Source organism: Oncorhynchus keta, chromosome 4 (assembly GCF_023373465.1).
Source record: "Oncorhynchus keta strain PuntledgeMale-10-30-2019 chromosome 4, Oket_V2, whole genome shotgun sequence".
NCBI lineage: Eukaryota > Metazoa > Chordata > Actinopteri > Salmoniformes > Salmonidae > Oncorhynchus > Oncorhynchus keta.
The window spans coordinates 26155197-26175494 of record NC_068424.1 but is presented as its reverse complement, the minus strand read 5'-3'; the positions used below and the strand labels follow the sequence as shown (position 1 = coordinate 26175494).

The 20298-nt window shown below is 44.1% G+C and overlaps 2 protein-coding genes and 1 long non-coding RNA gene across 21 annotated transcripts in view; 2 read left to right on the top strand and 1 right to left on the bottom strand.

The window, feature by feature from the left end:
* Nucleotides 1–11: 11 nt before the first annotated feature.
* Nucleotides 12–8187, top strand: pdss1 (prenyl (decaprenyl) diphosphate synthase, subunit 1). 3 transcript variants are annotated; one of them, XM_035757777.2, is made up of 11 exons: nt 12–205; nt 1383–1438; nt 3149–3284; nt 3440–3570; nt 3987–4128; nt 4396–4507; nt 4793–4902; nt 5005–5085; nt 5187–5300; nt 5525–5605; nt 5830–8187. In XM_035757777.2, the coding sequence occupies exons 1-11, from the start codon at nt 53–55 to the stop codon at nt 5968–5970; spliced, it is 1257 nt and encodes a 418-aa protein (XP_035613670.1). In that variant the 5' UTR covers nt 12–52; the 3' UTR covers nt 5971–8187. The 3 variants fall into 3 exon arrangements, with proteins under 3 accessions (XP_035613670.1, XP_052360900.1, XP_035613685.1); XM_052504940.1 differs by having other exon boundaries at nt 14–205; nt 3969–4128; XM_035757792.2 differs by lacking the exons at nt 12–205; nt 1383–1438; nt 3149–3284 and adding an exon at nt 3716–3776.
* Nucleotides 8188–9027: 840 nt separating this feature from the next.
* Nucleotides 9028–20298, bottom strand: part of abi1a (abl-interactor 1a) — a 66701-nt gene continuing 55430 nt past the window's right edge. For 4 of the 15 annotated variants that reach the window (XM_052504906.1, XM_052504909.1, XM_052504905.1 and 1 more), the window contains 5 exons: nt 20189–20298; nt 16227–16478; nt 14073–14159; nt 10449–10637; nt 9028–10090 (listed from right to left, as the gene is read on the bottom strand). The exon at nt 20189–20298 is cut by the window's right edge and continues 1 nt beyond it. In XM_052504906.1, coding sequence (XP_052360866.1) covers nt 9915–10090; nt 10449–10637; nt 14073–14159; nt 16227–16478; nt 20189–20298 — 814 coding nt within the window. In that variant the 3' untranslated portion in view covers nt 9028–9914. The remainder of the gene's footprint in view (nt 10091–10448; nt 10638–14072; nt 14160–16226; nt 16479–20188) is intronic. The other 11 variants (XM_052504914.1, XM_052504911.1, XM_052504919.1 and 8 more) reach the window with 5 other exon arrangements.
* Nucleotides 12673–14060, top strand: LOC127920965 (uncharacterized). 3 transcript variants are annotated; one of them, XR_008108009.1, is made up of 3 exons: nt 12673–12820; nt 12871–13245; nt 14014–14060. It is a non-coding gene; the product is annotated as an uncharacterized LOC127920965 (long non-coding RNA). The 3 variants fall into 3 exon arrangements; XR_008108004.1 differs by having other exon boundaries at nt 12871–13270; XR_008108011.1 differs by lacking the exon at nt 12871–13245 and adding an exon at nt 13439–13963 and having other exon boundaries at nt 12784–12870.

Sequence of the window (20298 nt, the reverse complement as noted above, 5' to 3'; positions counted from 1 at the left end):
TCCGCTTCCGGCGTCATATTGTGTAATATTTTCCAGCAATGTGTGGAGGAACATGGCGACACCGTGGAGGCACTGTTGGAGGTGGACTACAGGCGCTACGAGTACAAGTGTACTAGAAACCATATGCGGTTTTAATGGAAGGTCTGCTACGTTTGCTGCTTTGTCTTTGCGAGGAACGGGGACCGTCGCTGGCTCGGGAAAGGAGGTAGGTAAACGTGCGCCCGTGTCAGTGCCAAGATTTCGCCGGGCGGGAGTGCTGTCAACCCAATCAAGGTCAACCAGTATATAACATTGAATCTGCAAGCTGATCTTATTAATGAGTTGTAGCTTGACTGGTGTAGGTATATTGGGATTTAGTCCAGTTTAGTCCAGTTTATTCCAGTTGTTGAAGCGAACTAAAAACATATGTTATGAAGGACATTGGTTTTGTATATATAGTTACAGTAAAGATTGTTGCTATATGACAAGATGGTTTGGAATTCTAGCTAGCCATATCTTGCTGGTTTGTAATGCATTCTCAGTTTAGCTAAAGGTCAAGACAATTCCTGTCATTGCAGGGCTACACTGTACCAAGCCTTGCACTTGACTTTTCCCACTGGCTTATCCCTTTTAGTTCAGAAGGGACACTAGGTTGTTGGGTTGGGACGATGTATGATTAAATCTAATAATATCATGATATTTCACACTGACGATATATATCGTCATGGTGAAGACTATACTTAATTCCCCTCAAACTCAGCCAGCTTCACTTTGTTTTTTCGTCATTCCCATCTAACGAGGGACTGATTTAGACCTGGGACACCAGGTGGGTGGAATGAATTATCAGGTAGAACACATAACCAGCAGGTTCTGGACCTCGTAGGGTAAGAGTTGAATAACCCTGCTCAATTTGAAATTCACAAATAAACAATGTGCAGTTTTATAAGTTAGGCTGTGTCAAATATGTTGAAAATAAAGTGAATGACCTAAGCCTTGTTTTTTTGGCCATACTAAGATTACTTAATAAGAACACGACTGCAGTTTGTTTGCTTATTTACGATATAATAAAGTCTCGATTTATCTAGTCATTAACGGAGCAAAACGATTATATCGGATATTGCAACATTTGGAGTAGCTTATCATAGAGGTCTCCCCAAATATCACCCAATCCTACCATGTTGTTACTAGACAGAACTGTCAGTGGGTAGCCTACATTGCTTGGTCAAGAGTATGTGGTTCATAGCCTAGAATAACCTAACCTAAACTAGGCTACCTCACAATGACGTCATGTCCTTAAGTAACTTGAGGAAAAGTTGTCAAATGCCCGCCTGACTAAAGGTTTGGCTACATGTGCTTAAGTTGTTGTGCTCAGGTTATTCATTTGTGACACTAATTTCTTTCAGAGACTATCCTTCAGGCCTGAAGACACAACCTCAATAGGCAACTATATTCTGACAAGGTGAGTCTGAGATTGAAATATTATATGCAGTCATTTATATAGATAGAGAAATATGATATACAGTACCACTCAAAAGTTTGGACACCTACTAATTCAAGGGGTTTTATTTATTTTTACTATTTTCTACATTGTGGAGTAATAGTGAAGACATCAGAACTATGAAATGGAACATATGGAATCATGTAGTTACCAAAAAGTGATAAACAAAATAAAATAAATGTATTCTTCAAAGTAGCCACCCTTTGCCTTGATGGCACCTTTGCCCACTCTTAGCATTCTCTCAACCAGCTTCATGAGGAATGTTTTTCAACAGTCTTGAAGGAGTTCCCACATATGCTGAGCACTTGTTGGCTGCTTTTCCTTCGCTCTGCAGTCCAACTCATCCCAAGCCATCTCAATTGGGTTGAGGTTGGGGTGATAGTAGAAGCCAGGTCATCTGATGACGCACTCATCACTCTCCTTCCTGATCATATAGCCCATACACAGCCTGAATTTGTGTTTTGAGTCATTGTCCTGTTGAAAAACAAATGATACACCATCCCATCTGGTTTGCACTTAGTTGGACTATCGCTGCAGAATGCTGGGGTGGCCATGCTGGTTAAGTGTGCCTTGAATTTTAAATAAATCACAGACAGTGTCAGAAGCTAAGCACCATCACATCTCCTCCTCCATGCTTCACGGTGGGAGCCACACAAGCGGAAATCATCCGTTCACCTACTCTGCGTCTCAAAGACACGGCGGTTGAAACCAAAAATCTCAAATTTGGAATCATCAGACTAAAGGACAGATTTTTACCGGTCTAATGTCCATTGCTTGTGTTTCTTGGCCCAAGCAAGTATCTTCGTAGTGGTGTCCTTTAGTAGTGGTTTCTTTGCAGTAATTTGACCATGAAGGCCTAATTCACGAAGTCTCTGAACAGTTGATGTTGAGATGTGTCTATATATATATATATATATATATCTCTTCCCTCTAAACATTACATATTTAGTGATGTGGGTAAGAAAGTGTTCCTCCTCCCTCAATGTAACCTGACCGCGGCCCCCATTCCTCACTAATCCACAGCTTTCCATCCTTATCAGTGACTGCAACCATGTGATTGCCTTTCCTTTACTCAATACATTCCAAGCTTAATTGACTCCACCACATACATTCCTCCTACAGATAACCAGTAACTTCTGGTGTAGAAAGCAGACTGTGGCACTCCTCATTTCCATAGGATACCTGATGATTTTAACAATATTTGTAGTTTAGAAGTCAGAACCCATCACTTGAACTCTGAAGCATTTATTTGGGCTGTAATCTGAGGTGCAGTTATTCTTATGAACTTATCCTCAGCAGCAGAGGTAACTCTGGGTCTTCCTTTCCTGTGGTGGTCCTCATGAGAGCCAGTTTCATCATGGCGCTTGATGGTTATTGCGACTGCACTTGAAGAAACTTCCAAAGTTCTTGACATTTTCCGGATTGACTGACCTTCATGTCTAAAAGTAATGATGGACCGTTGTTTCTCTTTGCTTATTTGAGCTGTTCTTGCCATACTATGGACTTGGTCTTTTACCATGATTCCATATGTGTTATTTCATAGTTTTGAAGTCTTCACTATTATTCTACAATAAAGAAACCCTTGAATGAGTAGCTGCGTCCAAACTTTTGACTGGCACTGTATATAGATGTGATAATTGTTATATATACTTGTGCATATTTATTTTACAGTAGGCACAAATCAAGGTTGCTTTACCCCACACCAAAGCCTTGCTGCTGTAAAAGGATACACAGTGATGCCAAGTTGAAGGACCCGTTCACACTAGCCCAAAAAGACTTGAACCATTTGTATGATGATATTAAAAAGGTAAGTCGCCTGACTTGGTGTCATCATGTAGCATGGTCACAGTGGCGTGTGCTTCTTACTCCGTCTCATTTAGCTTCTATGCCCAGTTCAGACTACTGTGACTGGTTTTTAAATTTACGTAACCCCAATAAAGGTCATTTTTCTGTTCTTCACAGGAGCTTTTTGTGACCAAATCAGAGCTGAAGTCCTTATGTGACTACTACTTTGACGGGAAGGGCAAGGCCTTCCGACCAATGATAGTGGTGCTGATGGCCCGGGCCTGCAATATTCACAGCAACAGAGACGGGTAAGATATTATCCTGGGTATAGTGCAGTTAACTAGGTAGGCAGTATGGATACTAGGTACATGCATACCTGGTAGTAAGAAGCCTAATGGTGTACAGGAGGCGGACTTGGGTGAGAAACTATGCTAATGAAATGTATCTATCTAGCACACACACCAGGAACCACTTGGCACAAGTGACTGGGGAGAATGCACACATTTTTAGAAAGGTAAGATAGGCTGTACCCTTTGATTGCTGTTTATGACTTCATTGCCGGAGATGGATGTAGGCTATTACAGTTGAAATGAGTCATGCCCATGCTATTTCATTGCTTATATGTTTATACATTTCATAAAAGTATTTATTCAGGCTGCCCTTATCAGTGATTGTCTATTGAACCAATAGGTGTGACTATATGTAGTTCTGTCTGTCTGTCTAGAGATCTGCTCCCAGGTCAGCGGTCCATAGCTATGATCTCTGAAATGATCCACACCGCCAGCCTGGTCCACGATGATGTCATCGATGGCTCGGACAAGCGGAGGGGGAAGACCACCATCAGTGAAGTGTGGGGGGAGCGAAAGGTGAGCGGAGTCCCCCGACCTGGGTTTTGTCTGTTAGGAGTAGCCAGTCATGGTGTCATATTACACACTACACTAAGCTATTGAACTACAACATATGCAGTTCATGTTATTGAGGGAAATGGTCATATGAAATGGCCCAAGTAGTCTTGAAAAAATGCAAGACTAACAACGTTTGTAATGCGTCTTATGATAAACTAATACACCCTAGTTGTGTGATCATATGACTGTTTGGTTTTTATTAATCATGTGTTTTCTTAACTCTCCCAGGCCATTTTAGCTGGAGATTTCATCCTCTCGGCAGCCTCCATGGCTCTGGCCCGTATCGGCAACAACACAGTGGTGTCAGTGCTGTCTCAGGTCATAGAGGATCTGGTGCGAGGTAAGGACCCAAACAAGTATGTTGCGCAGTATCGTTGTTGTGTTGCACAAGATATGCAATCCGTTTCAGTTCAAACAGTTTATTTTTATCTGTTTCCTTGGCTGTTTGTTACAGTACACTTTACCAGAACTACACTTTGAGTTTTCTGTTTGCTTATCACCATTACCCGCCCTGTTACAGTTAAGACTGTTTTGTAAGGGGAAATGAGTAATCAACGTTCAAGATTACCAAAGCGTATAGGAAACACTGTCTCTGTTCACACTAACATATGTGTTGATGTTCCAGGGGAATTCATGCAGCTGGGCTCCAAGGAGAACGAGAGCGAGAGATTCAAGCACTACCTCGAGAAGAGCTTCAAGAAGACTGCCAGTCTTATAGCGAACAGTTGTAAAGCAGTATGTACGTTCTATCTCCACAATAATAATAACAGACTTCCAGGAAGTCCTAGGGCAGAACTGAAAAGGTGTGTGTTGACTGGCTGTCATTTTCCATTCAAGGTATCTATTCTGGTGAACTCGGACCCAGAGGTACAGGAAATAGCCTTTCAGTACGGGAGGAACGTAGGCATCGCCTTTCAGGTACATTTCTGATATTTGCTTTTGCCTCTTGAATGGGTGTTGTATAATCTTTTAATTTGAAGTTATTAAACTTGACTTAATGTTAATTCTGTGTGTCCTAGCTGGTGGATGATGTGCTGGACTTCACAGCATGCGCCAGCCAGCTAGGAAAGCCTTCGGCTACTGACCTTAAACTGGGCCTGGCAACCGGACCAGTCTTATTTGCCTGTCAACAGGTGTGTTTTATTGTGAGAGTTGAACAGTCAACCTTTAGCTCCCCATATGGGAAGTGAGTAACTCTTCTAGTTACTGTCCAACATAGCTATTTCTAGATTGAAACACAGTGACTGACTGGTATGTATGTATGTATGTATGTATGTATGTATGTATGTATGTATGTATGTATGTATGTGCCTAACTGTGTAGTCTGTGACAGTGTATTTTACCGTTTCCTCTTTAGTTTCCTGAGCTGCATGCTATGATTATGAGGCGGTTCAGCACCACTGGAGACGTGGATCGGGCCTGGCAGTATGTCCTGGAGGTAAGGCTGTTGATGAAGATGGAAGGACACATTTCTACCTTTTGTGAGAATTGCGTGTTTTAAAAATAATCTGGAAATTCTTTTGGTCCTATGGTTATGTTGCCTGCCTCTGCATTGCTTGCTCTTTGGGGTTTTAGGCTGGGTTTCTGTAAAGCACTTTGTGACGACTGCTGATGTAAAAAGGGCTTCATAAAATACACCCGCCTGGTTTCTCCTTCCCTCAGAGTGATGGTGTGGATCAGACCAACTACCTGGCCCAGAGCTACTGCCGGGAGGCCATCCGGCAGATCAGCCTGCTCAGGCCCTCCCCGGAACGGGACGCCCTCATCAGGCTCACTGAGATGGTCCTCACCCGCGACAAGTGAGCTCCCACCCCCAGGCTTCACTTCCTGTCCTGGGGAAGCCCCCACCCCACCTCCCCATGGAGGGATAGATGCCAGGAGGAGGATGATGATGATGAGGAGGGAAGGTGGTTAATGTTTCATCAGTGACATTCCCAGTGGGTCCTGATGGAGCATTGTTTATGCAGCTTTTTGTACATAACATAAGTTAAAGGTGGAACTAAACGGTGCATACACAGGTTCTTCAGGACTGACTTTTGAGTGAGATGCACTGCTTCACATTACCCATGGCTTCTTTCTCTCCTCTGGAAAACCCTTAGGTCCTCACAGAAAACAGTATATGTTATTGGCACCAGTGGTTTTTAATGCTAGTCCTGTAGGACCCCTGCATCAGGCTACAGGTTTCTGAACCAACCCCCCACCTATTCTTCAATTGAACTTCAACAAAGTGTTAAAATAGCATGTCAATGAGGCATGAACACAGACGTATATGCACAGGGACTCTCCAGGATCATTGTTGAAACATGATTTTCAGTGTATACAGGCTGTATTTGGTAATCAAAGGCAGTTATTACACGTGATGCTTGGGGCGGGATGGACCCTGCAGAATCATTGTAATTCCATGATGAGTCAAGATGGAGTATCATTATTGTGTGTGTGGATCTGTATTAACACCTTGCTCGAAGATCTGCCCGCAGTCCGCACCGTAACGGCCAAATGTCAAACGTTTGTCAGGGTGACTCTTGTCAATTGGAGAATGTTATATTGTAGGTATTTCCTGTCACAAATGCTTAAAGGTCCCAAACAGTCATTCTGATTCCCATGTATAACACAGCCTTTTGAGTGACTAAAACATCACCCACAATATTTGAAAGTTTGAGAAATAAATATTTTTTCTTCTCTCATGTCAAACTACCACCAGGAAGTCCGAAAATATTGAGTCAGTGGGCGGGCGTTCCCAAGAACCGCCAATGTCAAGCAACATGGAGGCAGTGTTAGTGAGATTATCTCAAGCAAATGTGCTGAAACACAAAAGGAACTCGAACAACATTGAAATTGCATGCAACATCCAATCCTGTCATATATCAAATCATGGTTTCACTAATTATTTGTTTATCCTGTTTGGTTATTGTAACTATCAATGTAGACAATGTTGGCTATATAATTTAGTGAGCTATCCCAAATGGAATTGTCAGCACTGTTTATCACGCTAGCTGGTTCACCTTGAACAATTTCATGTGTTTACAAAACATTAGGAACTATTTTCCTAATATTGAGTTGCAACCCCTTTTTGCCCTCAGAACAGCCTCAATTTGTCGGGGCATGGACTCTGCAAGGTTTCGAAAGAGTTACACAGGGATGTTGACTCGAATGCTTCCCACAGCTCTGTCAAGTTGACTGGGTGTCCTTTGGGTGGTGTACCATTCTTGACACACACGGGTAACTGCTTGACCGTGAAAAACCCAGCAGAGTTGCCGTTCTTGACACACTCAAACCGCTGTGCCTGGCACCTACTACCATACCCCATTCAAAGACACATACATTTTTGTCTTGCCCATTCACCCTCTGAATGGCACACACACAATCATTGTCTCGAGGCTTAAAAATCCTTATTTAACCGGCCGCCTCCCCTACACTGATTTCTTTAACAGGTGACATCAGTAAGGGATCATAGTTTACACCTGGTCAGTTTGTCAAGGAAAGAGGTGATCATAATGGTTTGTACTGTGAGACAATGTTCCTTATCAATGATGTCAAGAAGTTATAAAATGTTTGTTAGGCATGTGTCTTAATGTAATGACAACTGCGTCTGAGTTGTGGCAACCCATCCCCTGCTTCTGTTACATCCTGGCTAAAGACAACTAACACCAGACACTTCATTAGGGTAAACCTCATTCTATTTGGCGACACGCTGCAGTCACATTTTTGCACCAGTGGACTAGCTACCGGTACTTAATTAAATTAGGTAAGAGAATAAGATGTTACCGTTGGTGTATTAAAATGAGGCTTTTTGTGATGTCACAAATCCCACCTCTTAAGTGTTTGACATGGGGGAGAGGACCAGTAACTTTATGATCGAACTTGATCAATGTAGAAGCAAAATTAATTTTTTTATACTTCGATCTGGTTTCATCCAAATGTCATAAACTGATTTTTGACTGTTCGGGACCTTTAATAAACCCAGGCCTTAACATCCACAATGACTGTGTGCTCACATTAAATGTTATTTTTTAAAGTCAAGCTTTACCTTTGTTTTCATTCCCAATTACCACACCACTAGGTTGTACAATAGTTTATTATAAAAGACTGTACATTCATTTTTCAATGAACATATATATATATATACACAAACTAAGGGCAGAGATGAGAGCTTTGATATATCTACCCATTGAGCTGGAACACTTGTATATGTTGAATAAAAAGCATCAAGGCATTAGCTGCTATAACCTGAAATGGTAAACCGTGACAAGCGCAGTTACTTTCATATTGAGTCCGGACAGGAAAGACATATGTAGGAAGAAACTGGTGAAGTCTGCAATTTTGCAGCTTAACCATAAACACCTACCTGAATTGTCAAGAAGCAATCGATAGTCTGTCGAGGGGATAATTACAACTATAGATGAACATGGACAAAGTGGGTGGGGTCAATTTGGAACAATAAAAGAAACAATTTGGCATCAAGAAGTCCAGACCTGAGTTACGAAACCATTACAGGTTAAAAACAACAGATCTAAACCCAGTTTTACTTTGTGAAGACTGAGGAGGTATCAGAGTTGTCATATTGGTCTCCATTATTACAGAACAGTAAAACATCACTTAAACTGAGCCCACGAACACTATGAATTACAATCTATCATAATCCATTAATAATATCTTACATTATACTTATGCCTACAGATAGTTAATTTTGTTCAGATGAGTAAAACATTACTGTGACCTATTCCTTAAGATGGATATGGAACTAAAATAGTGGAGTTGCTTTAGATACATTACCAGATGGAACATTTTCATGTAAATGTAATATCACATGTTTAAATACAAATTAGAGCATTTAGAAAATAAGACCATCACATCAACAAGTCCGAAAATGACTTTTATATCTAGGTAATTCAATCAATAAAAAAATAATAAAATGGAAATATTACAACAAACTGGAAGCATAATGGCATTAAAACGTAGAGGTTATACATTTTTAATTTAGCATGCTTTACATCCAGACTTCATTTCAGGAATGACTGAAATAAAAAAGTAAAAGGTTTTGTTATTCATAAAAAGCTTTGAATTCAACATCCAAAATGGATCAGCCTTGTGATTGTGAGAACCGTGATTATAGAAAACAGAACAGAATCTCCTGTTGGACATTTGCATGTGTGGCATGTAGCCTGCTTGAGATACTGTGATTAGCATTTACCCAACAGGCTGCAGCTCACTCACATTATATACAATTAGCAGTAGTAACACTTCCACTGAAGGTGTGCACACAAGATCACCAGAATGCCATATGCATGAGAGCTGCTCCATATAGTATAATACTCTTGATACACAAAGAAATCACGATAAGCTCATGAATAATGTATAGGTCACTAGATGTCGACAAACGCTAATGAATAGTCAGGGTCAGATGTTACGTTGCGCATATGTAGACATGAAGAACAAAGAAGAATAAAACTTGAAATGCCCTTCAGCTAGTTTTACTGTGGTCTTTGAAAACACCTTTACACCACAAACCCTTGTGAGCACATCAGCCTTATCCTATTCATTCTTTGTATACTTGATAAAAACGTCACCCAACCCACCCATAACACCTAAATAAAGTAAATAGTTTTATTTATTTGCAATCAGTATAAGGGAACAAGCGTTCCGTCATATCCAAAATCACTTCTCTAAGCTTTGTATGGTCAGACTCCTGTTTTTATTAGTCTCTGTAGTAAACTAGATATGACTGAGTCAATGCAGTCGGGGTGCCTTCACTCGGCATAGTGCATGATGGACTCGACGTAGTTGCCGGGGAACAGGCCCGTGACCCCGCTGCTTAGGCCCTCGAACCAGCCGTCATCATTCTTCTTGATGATGTAGATGATGGCTCCCTCCATGAAGCTCAGCTCATCGTCTTTATCTGCTACGTAGTCGTAGATGGCCACCACTGAGGAGGAAAGAGAGGGAAAAACATCAGTGAGGGAATGTCTCAATTGCATTCCCCTTCTGATCCCTCACGTCCTTTCTCCTCACCTCCTCAAAACCCATTGGATGAGGTGGTCAGAGTTCCCTCCCCCCTGATTTTCTCATCTGGTGGGTCTTGAGAAGGCGAGGAAAGAGGCCGCAAGGAATCAAGGAAATGCAATTGAGATTCTCCCTAAAGATTTTAACCTATTAAGCATTAAAGTGCTTAAGTAGTTGAATGGTGCAGTGTAGTTGAAATAAATGTGAATGGTATGGTAGGGAGGGACAGGAACAGCATTCAGTAAAGAAGAGAGGTGTCAGTATTGATCCCTGAGGCACACCTTTCTCTATGTAGCTCTTGGGCGCCCACTGGGGGTCTCCGTCAGCATAAGGGTCGTTGTAGTGCACCACAGCTGCTTCCTCTTCCTCCTCATAGTCAACTGGCGGGGGTGGAGGAGGGGGAGGAGCCTCATCAAACATGGGCAGGTCATCCGGCGGAGGCGGCGGAGGCAGAGTAGGTGTGTCCGCAACTGCCAAATGGCAGTAGAGGGGAGGGGGCAGAAATGAGATTAGGAACGCTGCCTGAAACTGGGACGAAGGAAACAGTACAGCACATTACATGTGGGCTGCACATGCAACCAAGCCCAACTGTACAGAGAAAACCATGCAATTGTGGCAGAGCTACATGCAGGGGTGTGTATATGCCAGGCATCGATGGTTAGTCGGTTAAATGCACGACAGCGAGTTGGCATGCCGATTTTGACCTTTGTTCCTCCAGGTCACTTGTTCAAGTCACTTGTTAAGAAATGTAATTTAGTTGCAAGTGTTCTTTGCCACTAAGGCAATGCTGCACTTTAATGTGAACTTGTTTGGACACTTTCCATCTTCCCACAACATTTGAGTTCTCTGTTTGGTGCAAATGAATGATGTCAAAAACAATACAATAGACTGCAACCTGAATAGTAAGTTATGAGCTCTCTCTATGAGATGCTTAATTAGTATGCGTGGATCGTGAAGGTTTACCTGCATAAATCTATCATGATACCATTCATATGTCGTACCAAAAGGAATAGGAGCTAAAATATTCTCAAGGTTGTGTATATCAAAAGGGGAGGGTATGGGTATTCAAGTGGTTTTTGTTTTACTCCATCTACTGGAAATTAAAGCCGTCGTACTCTTAAGAAACACCAATAAAATGGTGCTATTTCAATTCTGCACGTAACATAAATCTGTCTAACAACAGCAGGCTAAGCTTCTTTAGCGTTACATAAAAGCATGCACAATATTTCTCTGTTGATCACACACACACACACAACAAATGCGCATACGTTAAGTCCTTCCGCTCATACAGTGCATTTTCTGAGTGAAATTATACTTTATACTTAACATTTGCCTTATCGCACACATGGGACTTTGTGGAAATACCATTTCAGCTGCCAATTTCATTGTACATTCTCCTAAATAATCCTGGAATGGAGCACTGAAGAAAGCAATGGGTGCCAATGGTAATAATTATTAGCACAGACAGTAGATGAGGAGGATGATACTGAGGATGTTTAGTGTCAAGCATAAGACCGACAAATGAGAGAACAGGCACAAGGCATGCTGTGTGTGATTGAGAGATGGAGGTGTTCTGCATCTAGTTCTACCGAGGTGTTCTACATCTAGTTCTACGGAGGTGTTCTACATCTAGTTCTAGATCTACGGAGGTGTTCTACATCTAGTTCAACGGAGGTGTTCTACATCTAGTTCTAGATCTACGGAGGTGTTCTGCATCTAGTTCTACCGAGGTGTTCTGCATCTAGTTCTACCGAGGTGTTCTGCATCTAGTTCTACCGAGGTGTTCTGCATCTAGTTCTACCGAGGTGTTCTGCATCTAGTTCTACCGAGGTGTTCTGCATCTAGTTCTACCGAGGTGTTCTGCATCTAGTTCTACCGAGGTGTTCTGCATCTAGTTCTACCGAGGTGTTCTGCATCTAGTTCTACCGAGGTGTTCTGCATCTAGTTCTACCGAGGTGTTCTGCATCTAGTTCTACGGAGGTTGTCTACATCTACGGAGGTGTTCTACATCTAGTTCTACGGCGGTGTTCTACATCTAGTTCTAGATCTACGGAGGTGTTCTGCATCTAGTTCTACCGAGGTTGTCTACATCTACGGAGGTGTTCTACATCTAGTTCTACGGAGGTGTTCTACATCTAGTTCTACGGAGGTGTTCTACACCTAGTTCTACGGAGGTGTTCTACACCTAGTTCTACGGAGGTGTTCTACACCTAGTTCTACGGTGGTGTTCTACATCTAGTTCTAGATCTACGGAAGTGTTCTGCATCTAGTTCTACACCTAGTGCTACATTTACGGAGGTGTTCTACATCTCGTTCTAGATCTACGGAGGTGTTCTACATCTCGTTCTAGATCTACGGAGGTGTTCTACATCTCGTTCTAGATCTACGGAGGTGTTCTACATCGTGTTGTACGTCTAGTTCTACGGAGGTGTTGTACGTCTAGTTCTACGGAGGTGTTGTACGTCTAGTTCTACGGAGGTGTTGTACGTCTAGTTCTACGGAGGTGTTGTACGTCTAGTTCTACGGAGGTGTTGTACGTCTAGTTCTACGGAGGTGTTGTACGTCTAGTTCTACGGAGGTGTTGTACGTCTAGTTCTACGGAGGTGTTGTACGTCTAGTTCTACGGAGGTGTTGTACGTCTAGTTCTACGGAGGTGTTGTACGTCTAGTTCTACGGAGGTGTTGTACGTCTAGATCTACGGAGGTGTTGTACGTCTAGATCTACGGAGGTGTTGTACGTCTAGTTCTACGGAGGTGTTGTACGTCTAGTTCTACGGAGGTGTTGTACGTCTAGTTCTACGGAGGTGTTGTACGTCTAGTTCTACGGAGGTGTTGTACGTCTAGTTCTACGGAGGTGTTGTACGTCTAGTTCTACGGAGGTGTTGTACGTCTAGTTCTACGGAGGTGTTGTACGTCTAGTTCTACGGAGGTGTTGTACGTCTAGTTCTACGGAGGTGTTGTACGTCTAGTTCTACGGAGGTGTTGTACGTCTAGTTCTACGGAGGTGTTGTACGTCTAGTTCTACGGAGGTGTTGTACGTCTAGTTCTACGGAGGTGTTGTACGTCTAGTTCTACGGAGGTGTTGTACGTCTAGTTCTACGGAGGTGTTGTACGTCTAGTTCTACGGAGGTGTTCTACGTCTAGTTCTCGAGGGAGGTGTTGTTGTACGTCTAGTTCTACGGAGGTGTTGTACGTCTAGTTCTACGGAGGTGTTGTACGTCTAGTTCTACGGAGGTGTTGTACGTCTATCTACGTGTCTAGAGTCTACGGAGGTGTTGTACGTCTAGTTCTACGGAGGTGTTGTACGTCTAGTTCTACGGAGGTGTTGTACGTCTAGTTCTACGGAGGTGTTGTACGTCTAGTTCTACGGAGGTGTTGTACGTCTAGTTCTACGGAGGTGTTGTACGTCTAGTTCTACGGAGGTGTTGTACGTCTAGTTCTACGGAGGTGTTGTACGTCTAGTTCTACGGAGGTGTTGTACGTCTAGTTCTACGGAGGTGTTGTACGTCTAGTTCTACGGAGGTGTTGTACGTCTAGTTCTACGGAGGTGTTGTACGTCTAGTTCTACGGAGGTGTTGTACGTCTAGTTCTACGGAGGTGTTGTACGTCTAGTTCTACGGAGGTGTTGTACGTCTAGTTCTACGGAGGTGTTGTACGTCTAGTTCTACGGAGGTGTTGTACGTCTAGTTCTACGGAGGTGTTGTACGTCTAGTTCTACGGAGGTGTTGTACGTCTAGTTCTACGGAGGTGTTGTACGTCTAGTTCTACGGAGGTGTTGTACGTCTAGTTCTACGGAGGTGTTGTACGTCTAGTTCTACGGAGGTGTTGTACGTCTAGTACTACGGAGGTGTTCTACATCTAGATCTAGAGGGAAAAGGAGAGCGTGTGGTGGGCCTCAGGACTTACTGTTCTCCTGCACCCTGGCCACAAAGCCTGTCAGAGGTATCTGTGGAGTCAGCTGGGGCATGGGAGGAGGAGGGGGAGCGATAGACACTGGAAGCCGCCGCAGGCGCACCGACAGACAGACACACAAACAAAACGAAATAGAGAAAGCAAGGATATAAAGTACACAGAGGACAGATAGTCACCCAGAACAATATAGGAAAATATTAAAAGAAACAGACAGAATACCTCCAACCCAAGTAAATGCAATATTCTGCAAGAATTCAAAGACAAAGCATGTGTGACAAAGCATAAAAACAGTCTATGCTTGTGGTTTTTAGTTCAGAGACAGAGTCTAGATTCCCACAGGTATTTAGTGGTACAGATTGAGGGATTAAAAAGGGATTAGGTTTGATTGTCGTTGCTATTTCCTGCTCCTAATCACAATCTGAACCAGATGATTGTAGTGTCGGGACATGACCTGAGAGAGGTGCTGTGTGCAACCCTACTAACCCGAGCTCTCAATGAACCAAGTTACTTTCACAACTAGTGGCGTGAAGAGTGCCACCAATCTTAAAAATAACCTGTAAACCTTAGAGGTCAGGAACAGGTTTATAAGGAATTGGGTGCCATTTTGAACGCAGTTCAGGTGGAAGAGTGTGTGCGCATCTGTCTGCCTGCATCTGCCTGCCTGCGTCTGCGCGTGCGTCTGCCTGCGTGCGTCTGCCTGCCTGCGTGCGTCTGCCAGCCTGCGCCTGCCTGCCTGCGTGCGTCTGCCTGCGTGCGTCTGCCTGCCTGCGTGCGTCTGCGTGCGTGCGTGCGTCTGCGTGCCTGCGTCTGCGTGCGTGCGTCTGCCTGCGTGCGTCTGCCTGCCTGCGTGCGTCTGCCTGCCTGCGTGCGTCTGCCTGCGTGCGTGCGTCTGCCTGCGTGCGTGCGTGCGTGCGTCTGCGTGCGTGCGTCTGCCTGCCTGCGTGCGTCTGCCTGCCTGCGTGCGTCTGCCTGCCTGCGTGCGTCTGCCTGCCTGCGTGCGTCTGCCTGCCTGCGTGCGTGAGTCTGCCTGCCTGCCTGCCTGCGTCTGCCTGCCTGCCTGCCTGTCTGCCTGCCTGTCTGCCTGCCTGCCTGTCTGCCTGCCTGCGTCTGCCTGCCTGCGTCTGCCTGCCTGTGTCTGCGTACTATACTGTTAGTAGGTTAAGCTTGATCTATAGGCGTTTGAGATCAACCCCAGGCCCAAGTCAAGATCTTTACTGAACCAAGCTTGTGACCGCACCTCCATACACTCCCTCTTTTAAACACCAGACAGTCTTTTACAGGGCAAGTGAATGAGAAAGGCGAGACCAATCTCAATTCAAAAACGCACAGGTGGCTGCTGTCGGCTTGAGTTTCTCACATTTTATCCTAAGTTCTTTTGGCTTTTCCAGGACGTTACTGAGTTCAGTACGCCTCCACATCACCGAGACTGTGTGTGTGTGGGTTGTCCCACTGGAGTTTGTGTTGAAGGGTACATGACTAAAAATAAACACTGTGCTTAAGTTAATGGACACCTTGAGCTGGAGTCACCTTGTGGAGGCTGGCTAGTACATTTTAGGAAATGGAAGAAAAAAAGAAAAGAAAAATCACTTAAAAAAAGGTTGTGAAAACACTAAGAAACTGTGATTTAAGAAAACGTCATCTCGTACTTAAACGGAGACCAAAAGGCAGTGACTCTGCAATCCTTGCGAATGGCGATCGCCTGGATTGTATCAGCTGGGAAATCCGAGGACAAGAAAGCATTCTACATAAATGCACAAGGCGTTCAAACCAGAGAGAAGTAACGGTCACCGTCGCCGGCATTAAACAACAAACCCAACGCCGCTGGCCTGCAAAGCCTATCATAGTATAGAACGTGGACGACATAGACGTCTGTTGGTTTCCAGTGGTATTTCCCTCGAGTGTACTTTTAGTATTTGTGTACCAGAGGGACATGCTAAGTGACATACTGATGTAGTCACAGGGATGTCATTAGCTTCGGTGGCGCCCAGTGATAGTCGTGCGAACTCAGTGGGGGACACTTTTCTAAGAGAGTGATATAGTATAGCTCCCCTTTGCTAGGAGTTTATGAGAGGGAAGTTCCCTTCAGGGGGAAACTATCCATCTCCCATCTAGTAGAGGGCTGTTGGTGGGGGGGCATGAGTGTCTTACTTGAGTTGTGGGGGTAGGCGGGGGTGCCCCCATTAATGTATGGCTGCTGTATCTGCTGCTGTTGTAGCTGTAGGGCCTGCTGCTGCTGCTGCAGGGAGAACTGGGAGCTGACGGACGGCGCCCGGCGGTAGGTGCCCGTGGCCGAAACCATGGAGACCGAGGAGGTGGAGGAGTTGTGCCGTGAGATCTGCCGTGAGATGGTGCCGAACTGGGACATGGGGATGGGGCCAAGACCAGGCCCGGGAGCCACCGCTAGAGTAGAAAACACCCACAGAAAGAGAGAAAGGGATAGAGGAGGGGAGGGAGAGTCAGAGAGAAAGGAAATGACAAAGGGGAGAGGACAGAAAGGGGGAGAGAAAGAGAGAGCCCAGCAAATGAATCAGCGACACCCAACAACAGAGTAGACCCAATATCGTCAGAGCAATCATTGGATCCCCGAAGCAACTGAACCACCAGCATCACCACCAATCACAGAGATCCAGAAGAGGGAAGGGGGAGGGACAGGCGACACCACAGCCAATCCTGATGGAGGAGTCATGCTTATTTACACCCAGATGCGTGCGTTCCTTTAGTGCAAAAACGTTTACTTCCATCCATCATTGGCTACAATCACAAAATCTTCACCCAAAAAGCATGCTTGATATAATATTGATTACTTGTGCCCCCGTGTACATTTGTTTTGTAAAAGAGGCAGGGCAGAATAGAAGACACACATCATTTGAGGCTAAGAGACAGTTGAAAGGGGATAGCTGCTTCGGCTTCTCCTGTGGCGTTCTGGCACTCCACTGAACATGGGTTTTGGGCTCAATGAAATTGAACCTGCATTGCAGTAATTACACAGTGACACACGTTCTTTGCTGTACTCAAATTGCAGGACTTTTTGGACGATGTAAAAACGTGCACTAGACACACGTCACAGGTCGATGTAGTTCAACGGTATGAGGGATTTTTCAGAAATACACTACATTTTAAGCACACAACACACACACACATTTGCGGTACAGAACAGATTTAATTTACCCTGAATACAACCAATCCATTAGGTTTTCTAGAAGCCTACCATTTGTCACGCGTCAGCATTTTCACAACAATAAATATTACTGCAGCAGTTAAAGCATATTTCATGACTTTGTCGTCAAAATATTTGAATGAGGAAGTGTGTGTGTGTTTGTGAGTGAGTGTGCAGTAAATATGAAAGTGTGTGTGTGTGTGTAGAATGTGTTTTCCTCCAGTTGGGTATTTCCTGTTTACTGGGTCAGATAACAGTAGCTCTCTGGAGAAGCTCTCCTCTCAGATACTGGTGAATGAGTGTGTGTGTGTGTGTGTGTGTGTGTAAAATGATAACAGTAACTCTCTGGAGAAGCTCTCCTCTCAGATACTGATGAGTGAGTGAGTGAGTGAGTGAGTGAGTGAGTGAGTGAGTGAGTGAGTGAGTGAGTGAGTGAGTGTAGAATGATAACAGTAGCTCTCTGGAGAAGCTCTCCTCTCAGATGGTGATGAGTGGAGCCGGAACAAATTGGGACTCAGGGGAACAGACCATGGCGTAAACATATAGATGAAAACATGGCCAGAATGTCCCTTTGACTGACCCTCTGTCTCTACACACAGTTACGGGACAATAAACCATGGGTGAGATGTGGTAGTAATTGTGATTGTTTTCCAATGTTAAAAGCTAACCATTACCATATTTCTGAAAGGGTTTGTCCTGAGGAAAGAGTAAATAAGATCCCACAATTCTGATGTTTTTCTTTGATTTGTAGCAGGTTTTTGTTGTTGTCTGGTAGCGGCCATCTTGAACGACAGCACAGGGTCATAGCAGGGTTATGTCAGTTGTCATAATTGATATGTTAGGATGCCACGACTTGTCATAACATGGAGCAACTGCTGCATGCCTATTATGGACAGCCACTTCACTCAAACATACAGACAAAATCTGCAACATTTCACATTGACAAAAACCCATACAACCATATATGAAGACCACGGTCCATATTTACAAAGCATCAGTAGGAGTGCTGATCTGGGATCAGGGTCCCTTTAGTCCATATAATCTTAATCATTATGATCTAAAAGAAAAAGGCTAAACTGATCCGATATCAGCACTGCTACTCTGAGATGCTTGATTACATACAGCCCCCTGTACTTCAAAGCTATGACAGTCAATCAAATCAAACCCGGCACACACACATTTGGAGCCCTACGTCAGAAAACCCAACAGTCCCATAAGACACACACAATCTCAATTTGCTTCTGAGATTAAACAGATATAAGCCAATTTAACTGACTTCATATTATCACCCGAGACAGAGTCAAATCAACCACACATACAGTGGGGCAAAAAAGTATTTAGTCAGCCAACAATTGTGCAAGTTCTCCCACTTAAAAAGGTGAGAGAGGCCTGTAATTTTCATCATAAATACACTTTAACTATGACAGACAAAATGAGAAAAAAAATCCAGAAAATCACATTGTAGAATTTTTTATGAATTTATTTGCAAATTATGGTGGAAAATAAGTATTTGGTCACCTACAAACAAGCAAGATTTCTGGCTCTCGCAGACCTGTAGCTTCTTCTTTAAGAGGCTCCTCTGTCCCCCACTCGTTACCTGTATTAATGGCATCTGTTTGAACTTGTTATCAGTATAAAAGACACCTGTCCACAACCTCAAACAGTCACACTCCAAACTCCACTATGGCCAAGACCAAAGAGCTGTCAAAGGACACCAGAAACAAAATTGTAGACCTGCACCAGGCTGGGAAGACTGAATCTGCAATAGGTAAGCAGCTTGGTTTTAAGAAATCAACTGTGGGAGCAATTATTAGGAAATGGAAGACATACAAGACCACTGATAATCTCCTTCGATCTGGGGCTCCACGCAAGATCTCACCCCGGGGGGTCAAAATGATAACAAGAACGGTGAGCAAAAATCCCAGAACCACACGGGGGGGACCTAGTGAATGACCTGCAGAGAGCTGGGACCAAAGTAACAAAGCCTACCATCAGTAACACACTACGCCACCAGGGACTCAAATCCTGCAGTGCCCGACGTGTCCCCTTGCTTAAGCCAGTACATGTCCAGGCCCGTCTGAAGTTTGCTAGAGAGCATTTGGATGATTCAGAAGAAGATTGGGAGAATGTCATATGGTCAGATGAAACCAAAATATACATTTTTGGTAAAAACTCAACTCGTCGTGTTTGGAGGACAAAGAATGCTGAGTTGCATCCAAAGAACACCATACCTACTGTGAAGCATGGGGGTGGAAACATCATGCTTTGGGGCTGTTTTTCTGCAAAGGGACCACTCATCTTTTTAAGTGGGAGAACTTGCACAATTGGTGGCTGACTAAATACTTTTTTGCCCCACTGTACATCATTTCCAAAAGCACATTACACACAATGCAGCTGGTCATTGGTTGATAAGTTCAGAAAAATATCTTCCCTTAACAAAGTGTGGTAATTTAGAACATCGTAAAATCAATTGAACAAAGTAAATAGGAGTTGGTAATTTAATCAAATATAGCCCAGTGGCTGAATGGAAAATGTCCATATTGAATTAACCTGCATTTTAATTAACATGCATACTGGCTTCTGGAGCCCAGAAGAGAACATTGTTCCATTAGATACTTCTTCAGTGCCCCGTCTGGGGCGGCGTGCAGCCCAGTCTGGGTCTGTGTCCCATTTGACATGAACCTGGATGTAGATAGATAACCAGAACCCAAGCACCACCATCAAGTGATCCCCACCACCACCAACATACACCACCGGATACACCCATGGTTAAAGCACCAGGCTGGAAGAGGCGCACACACACACACACACACACACACACACACACACACACACACACGCGTGTAAACCCTCTAATAGCGACAGCCAGAGATGAGGGGGTTTCGATGATTGTCCATTGGCGGCGGAGAGGAGCGGCGGTACAGCCTAGTGGTTGGTGGTTCTTTGGGCTCACCTATCACTGCAGGAGCCCCTGGGTTGCCCTGCCCCGGGAGAGGAGGCGGCGGAGGAGCCTGATGACCAGGAAGTGGAGGAGGGGGGGGTGGGAGAGCGGACATTGGCGGG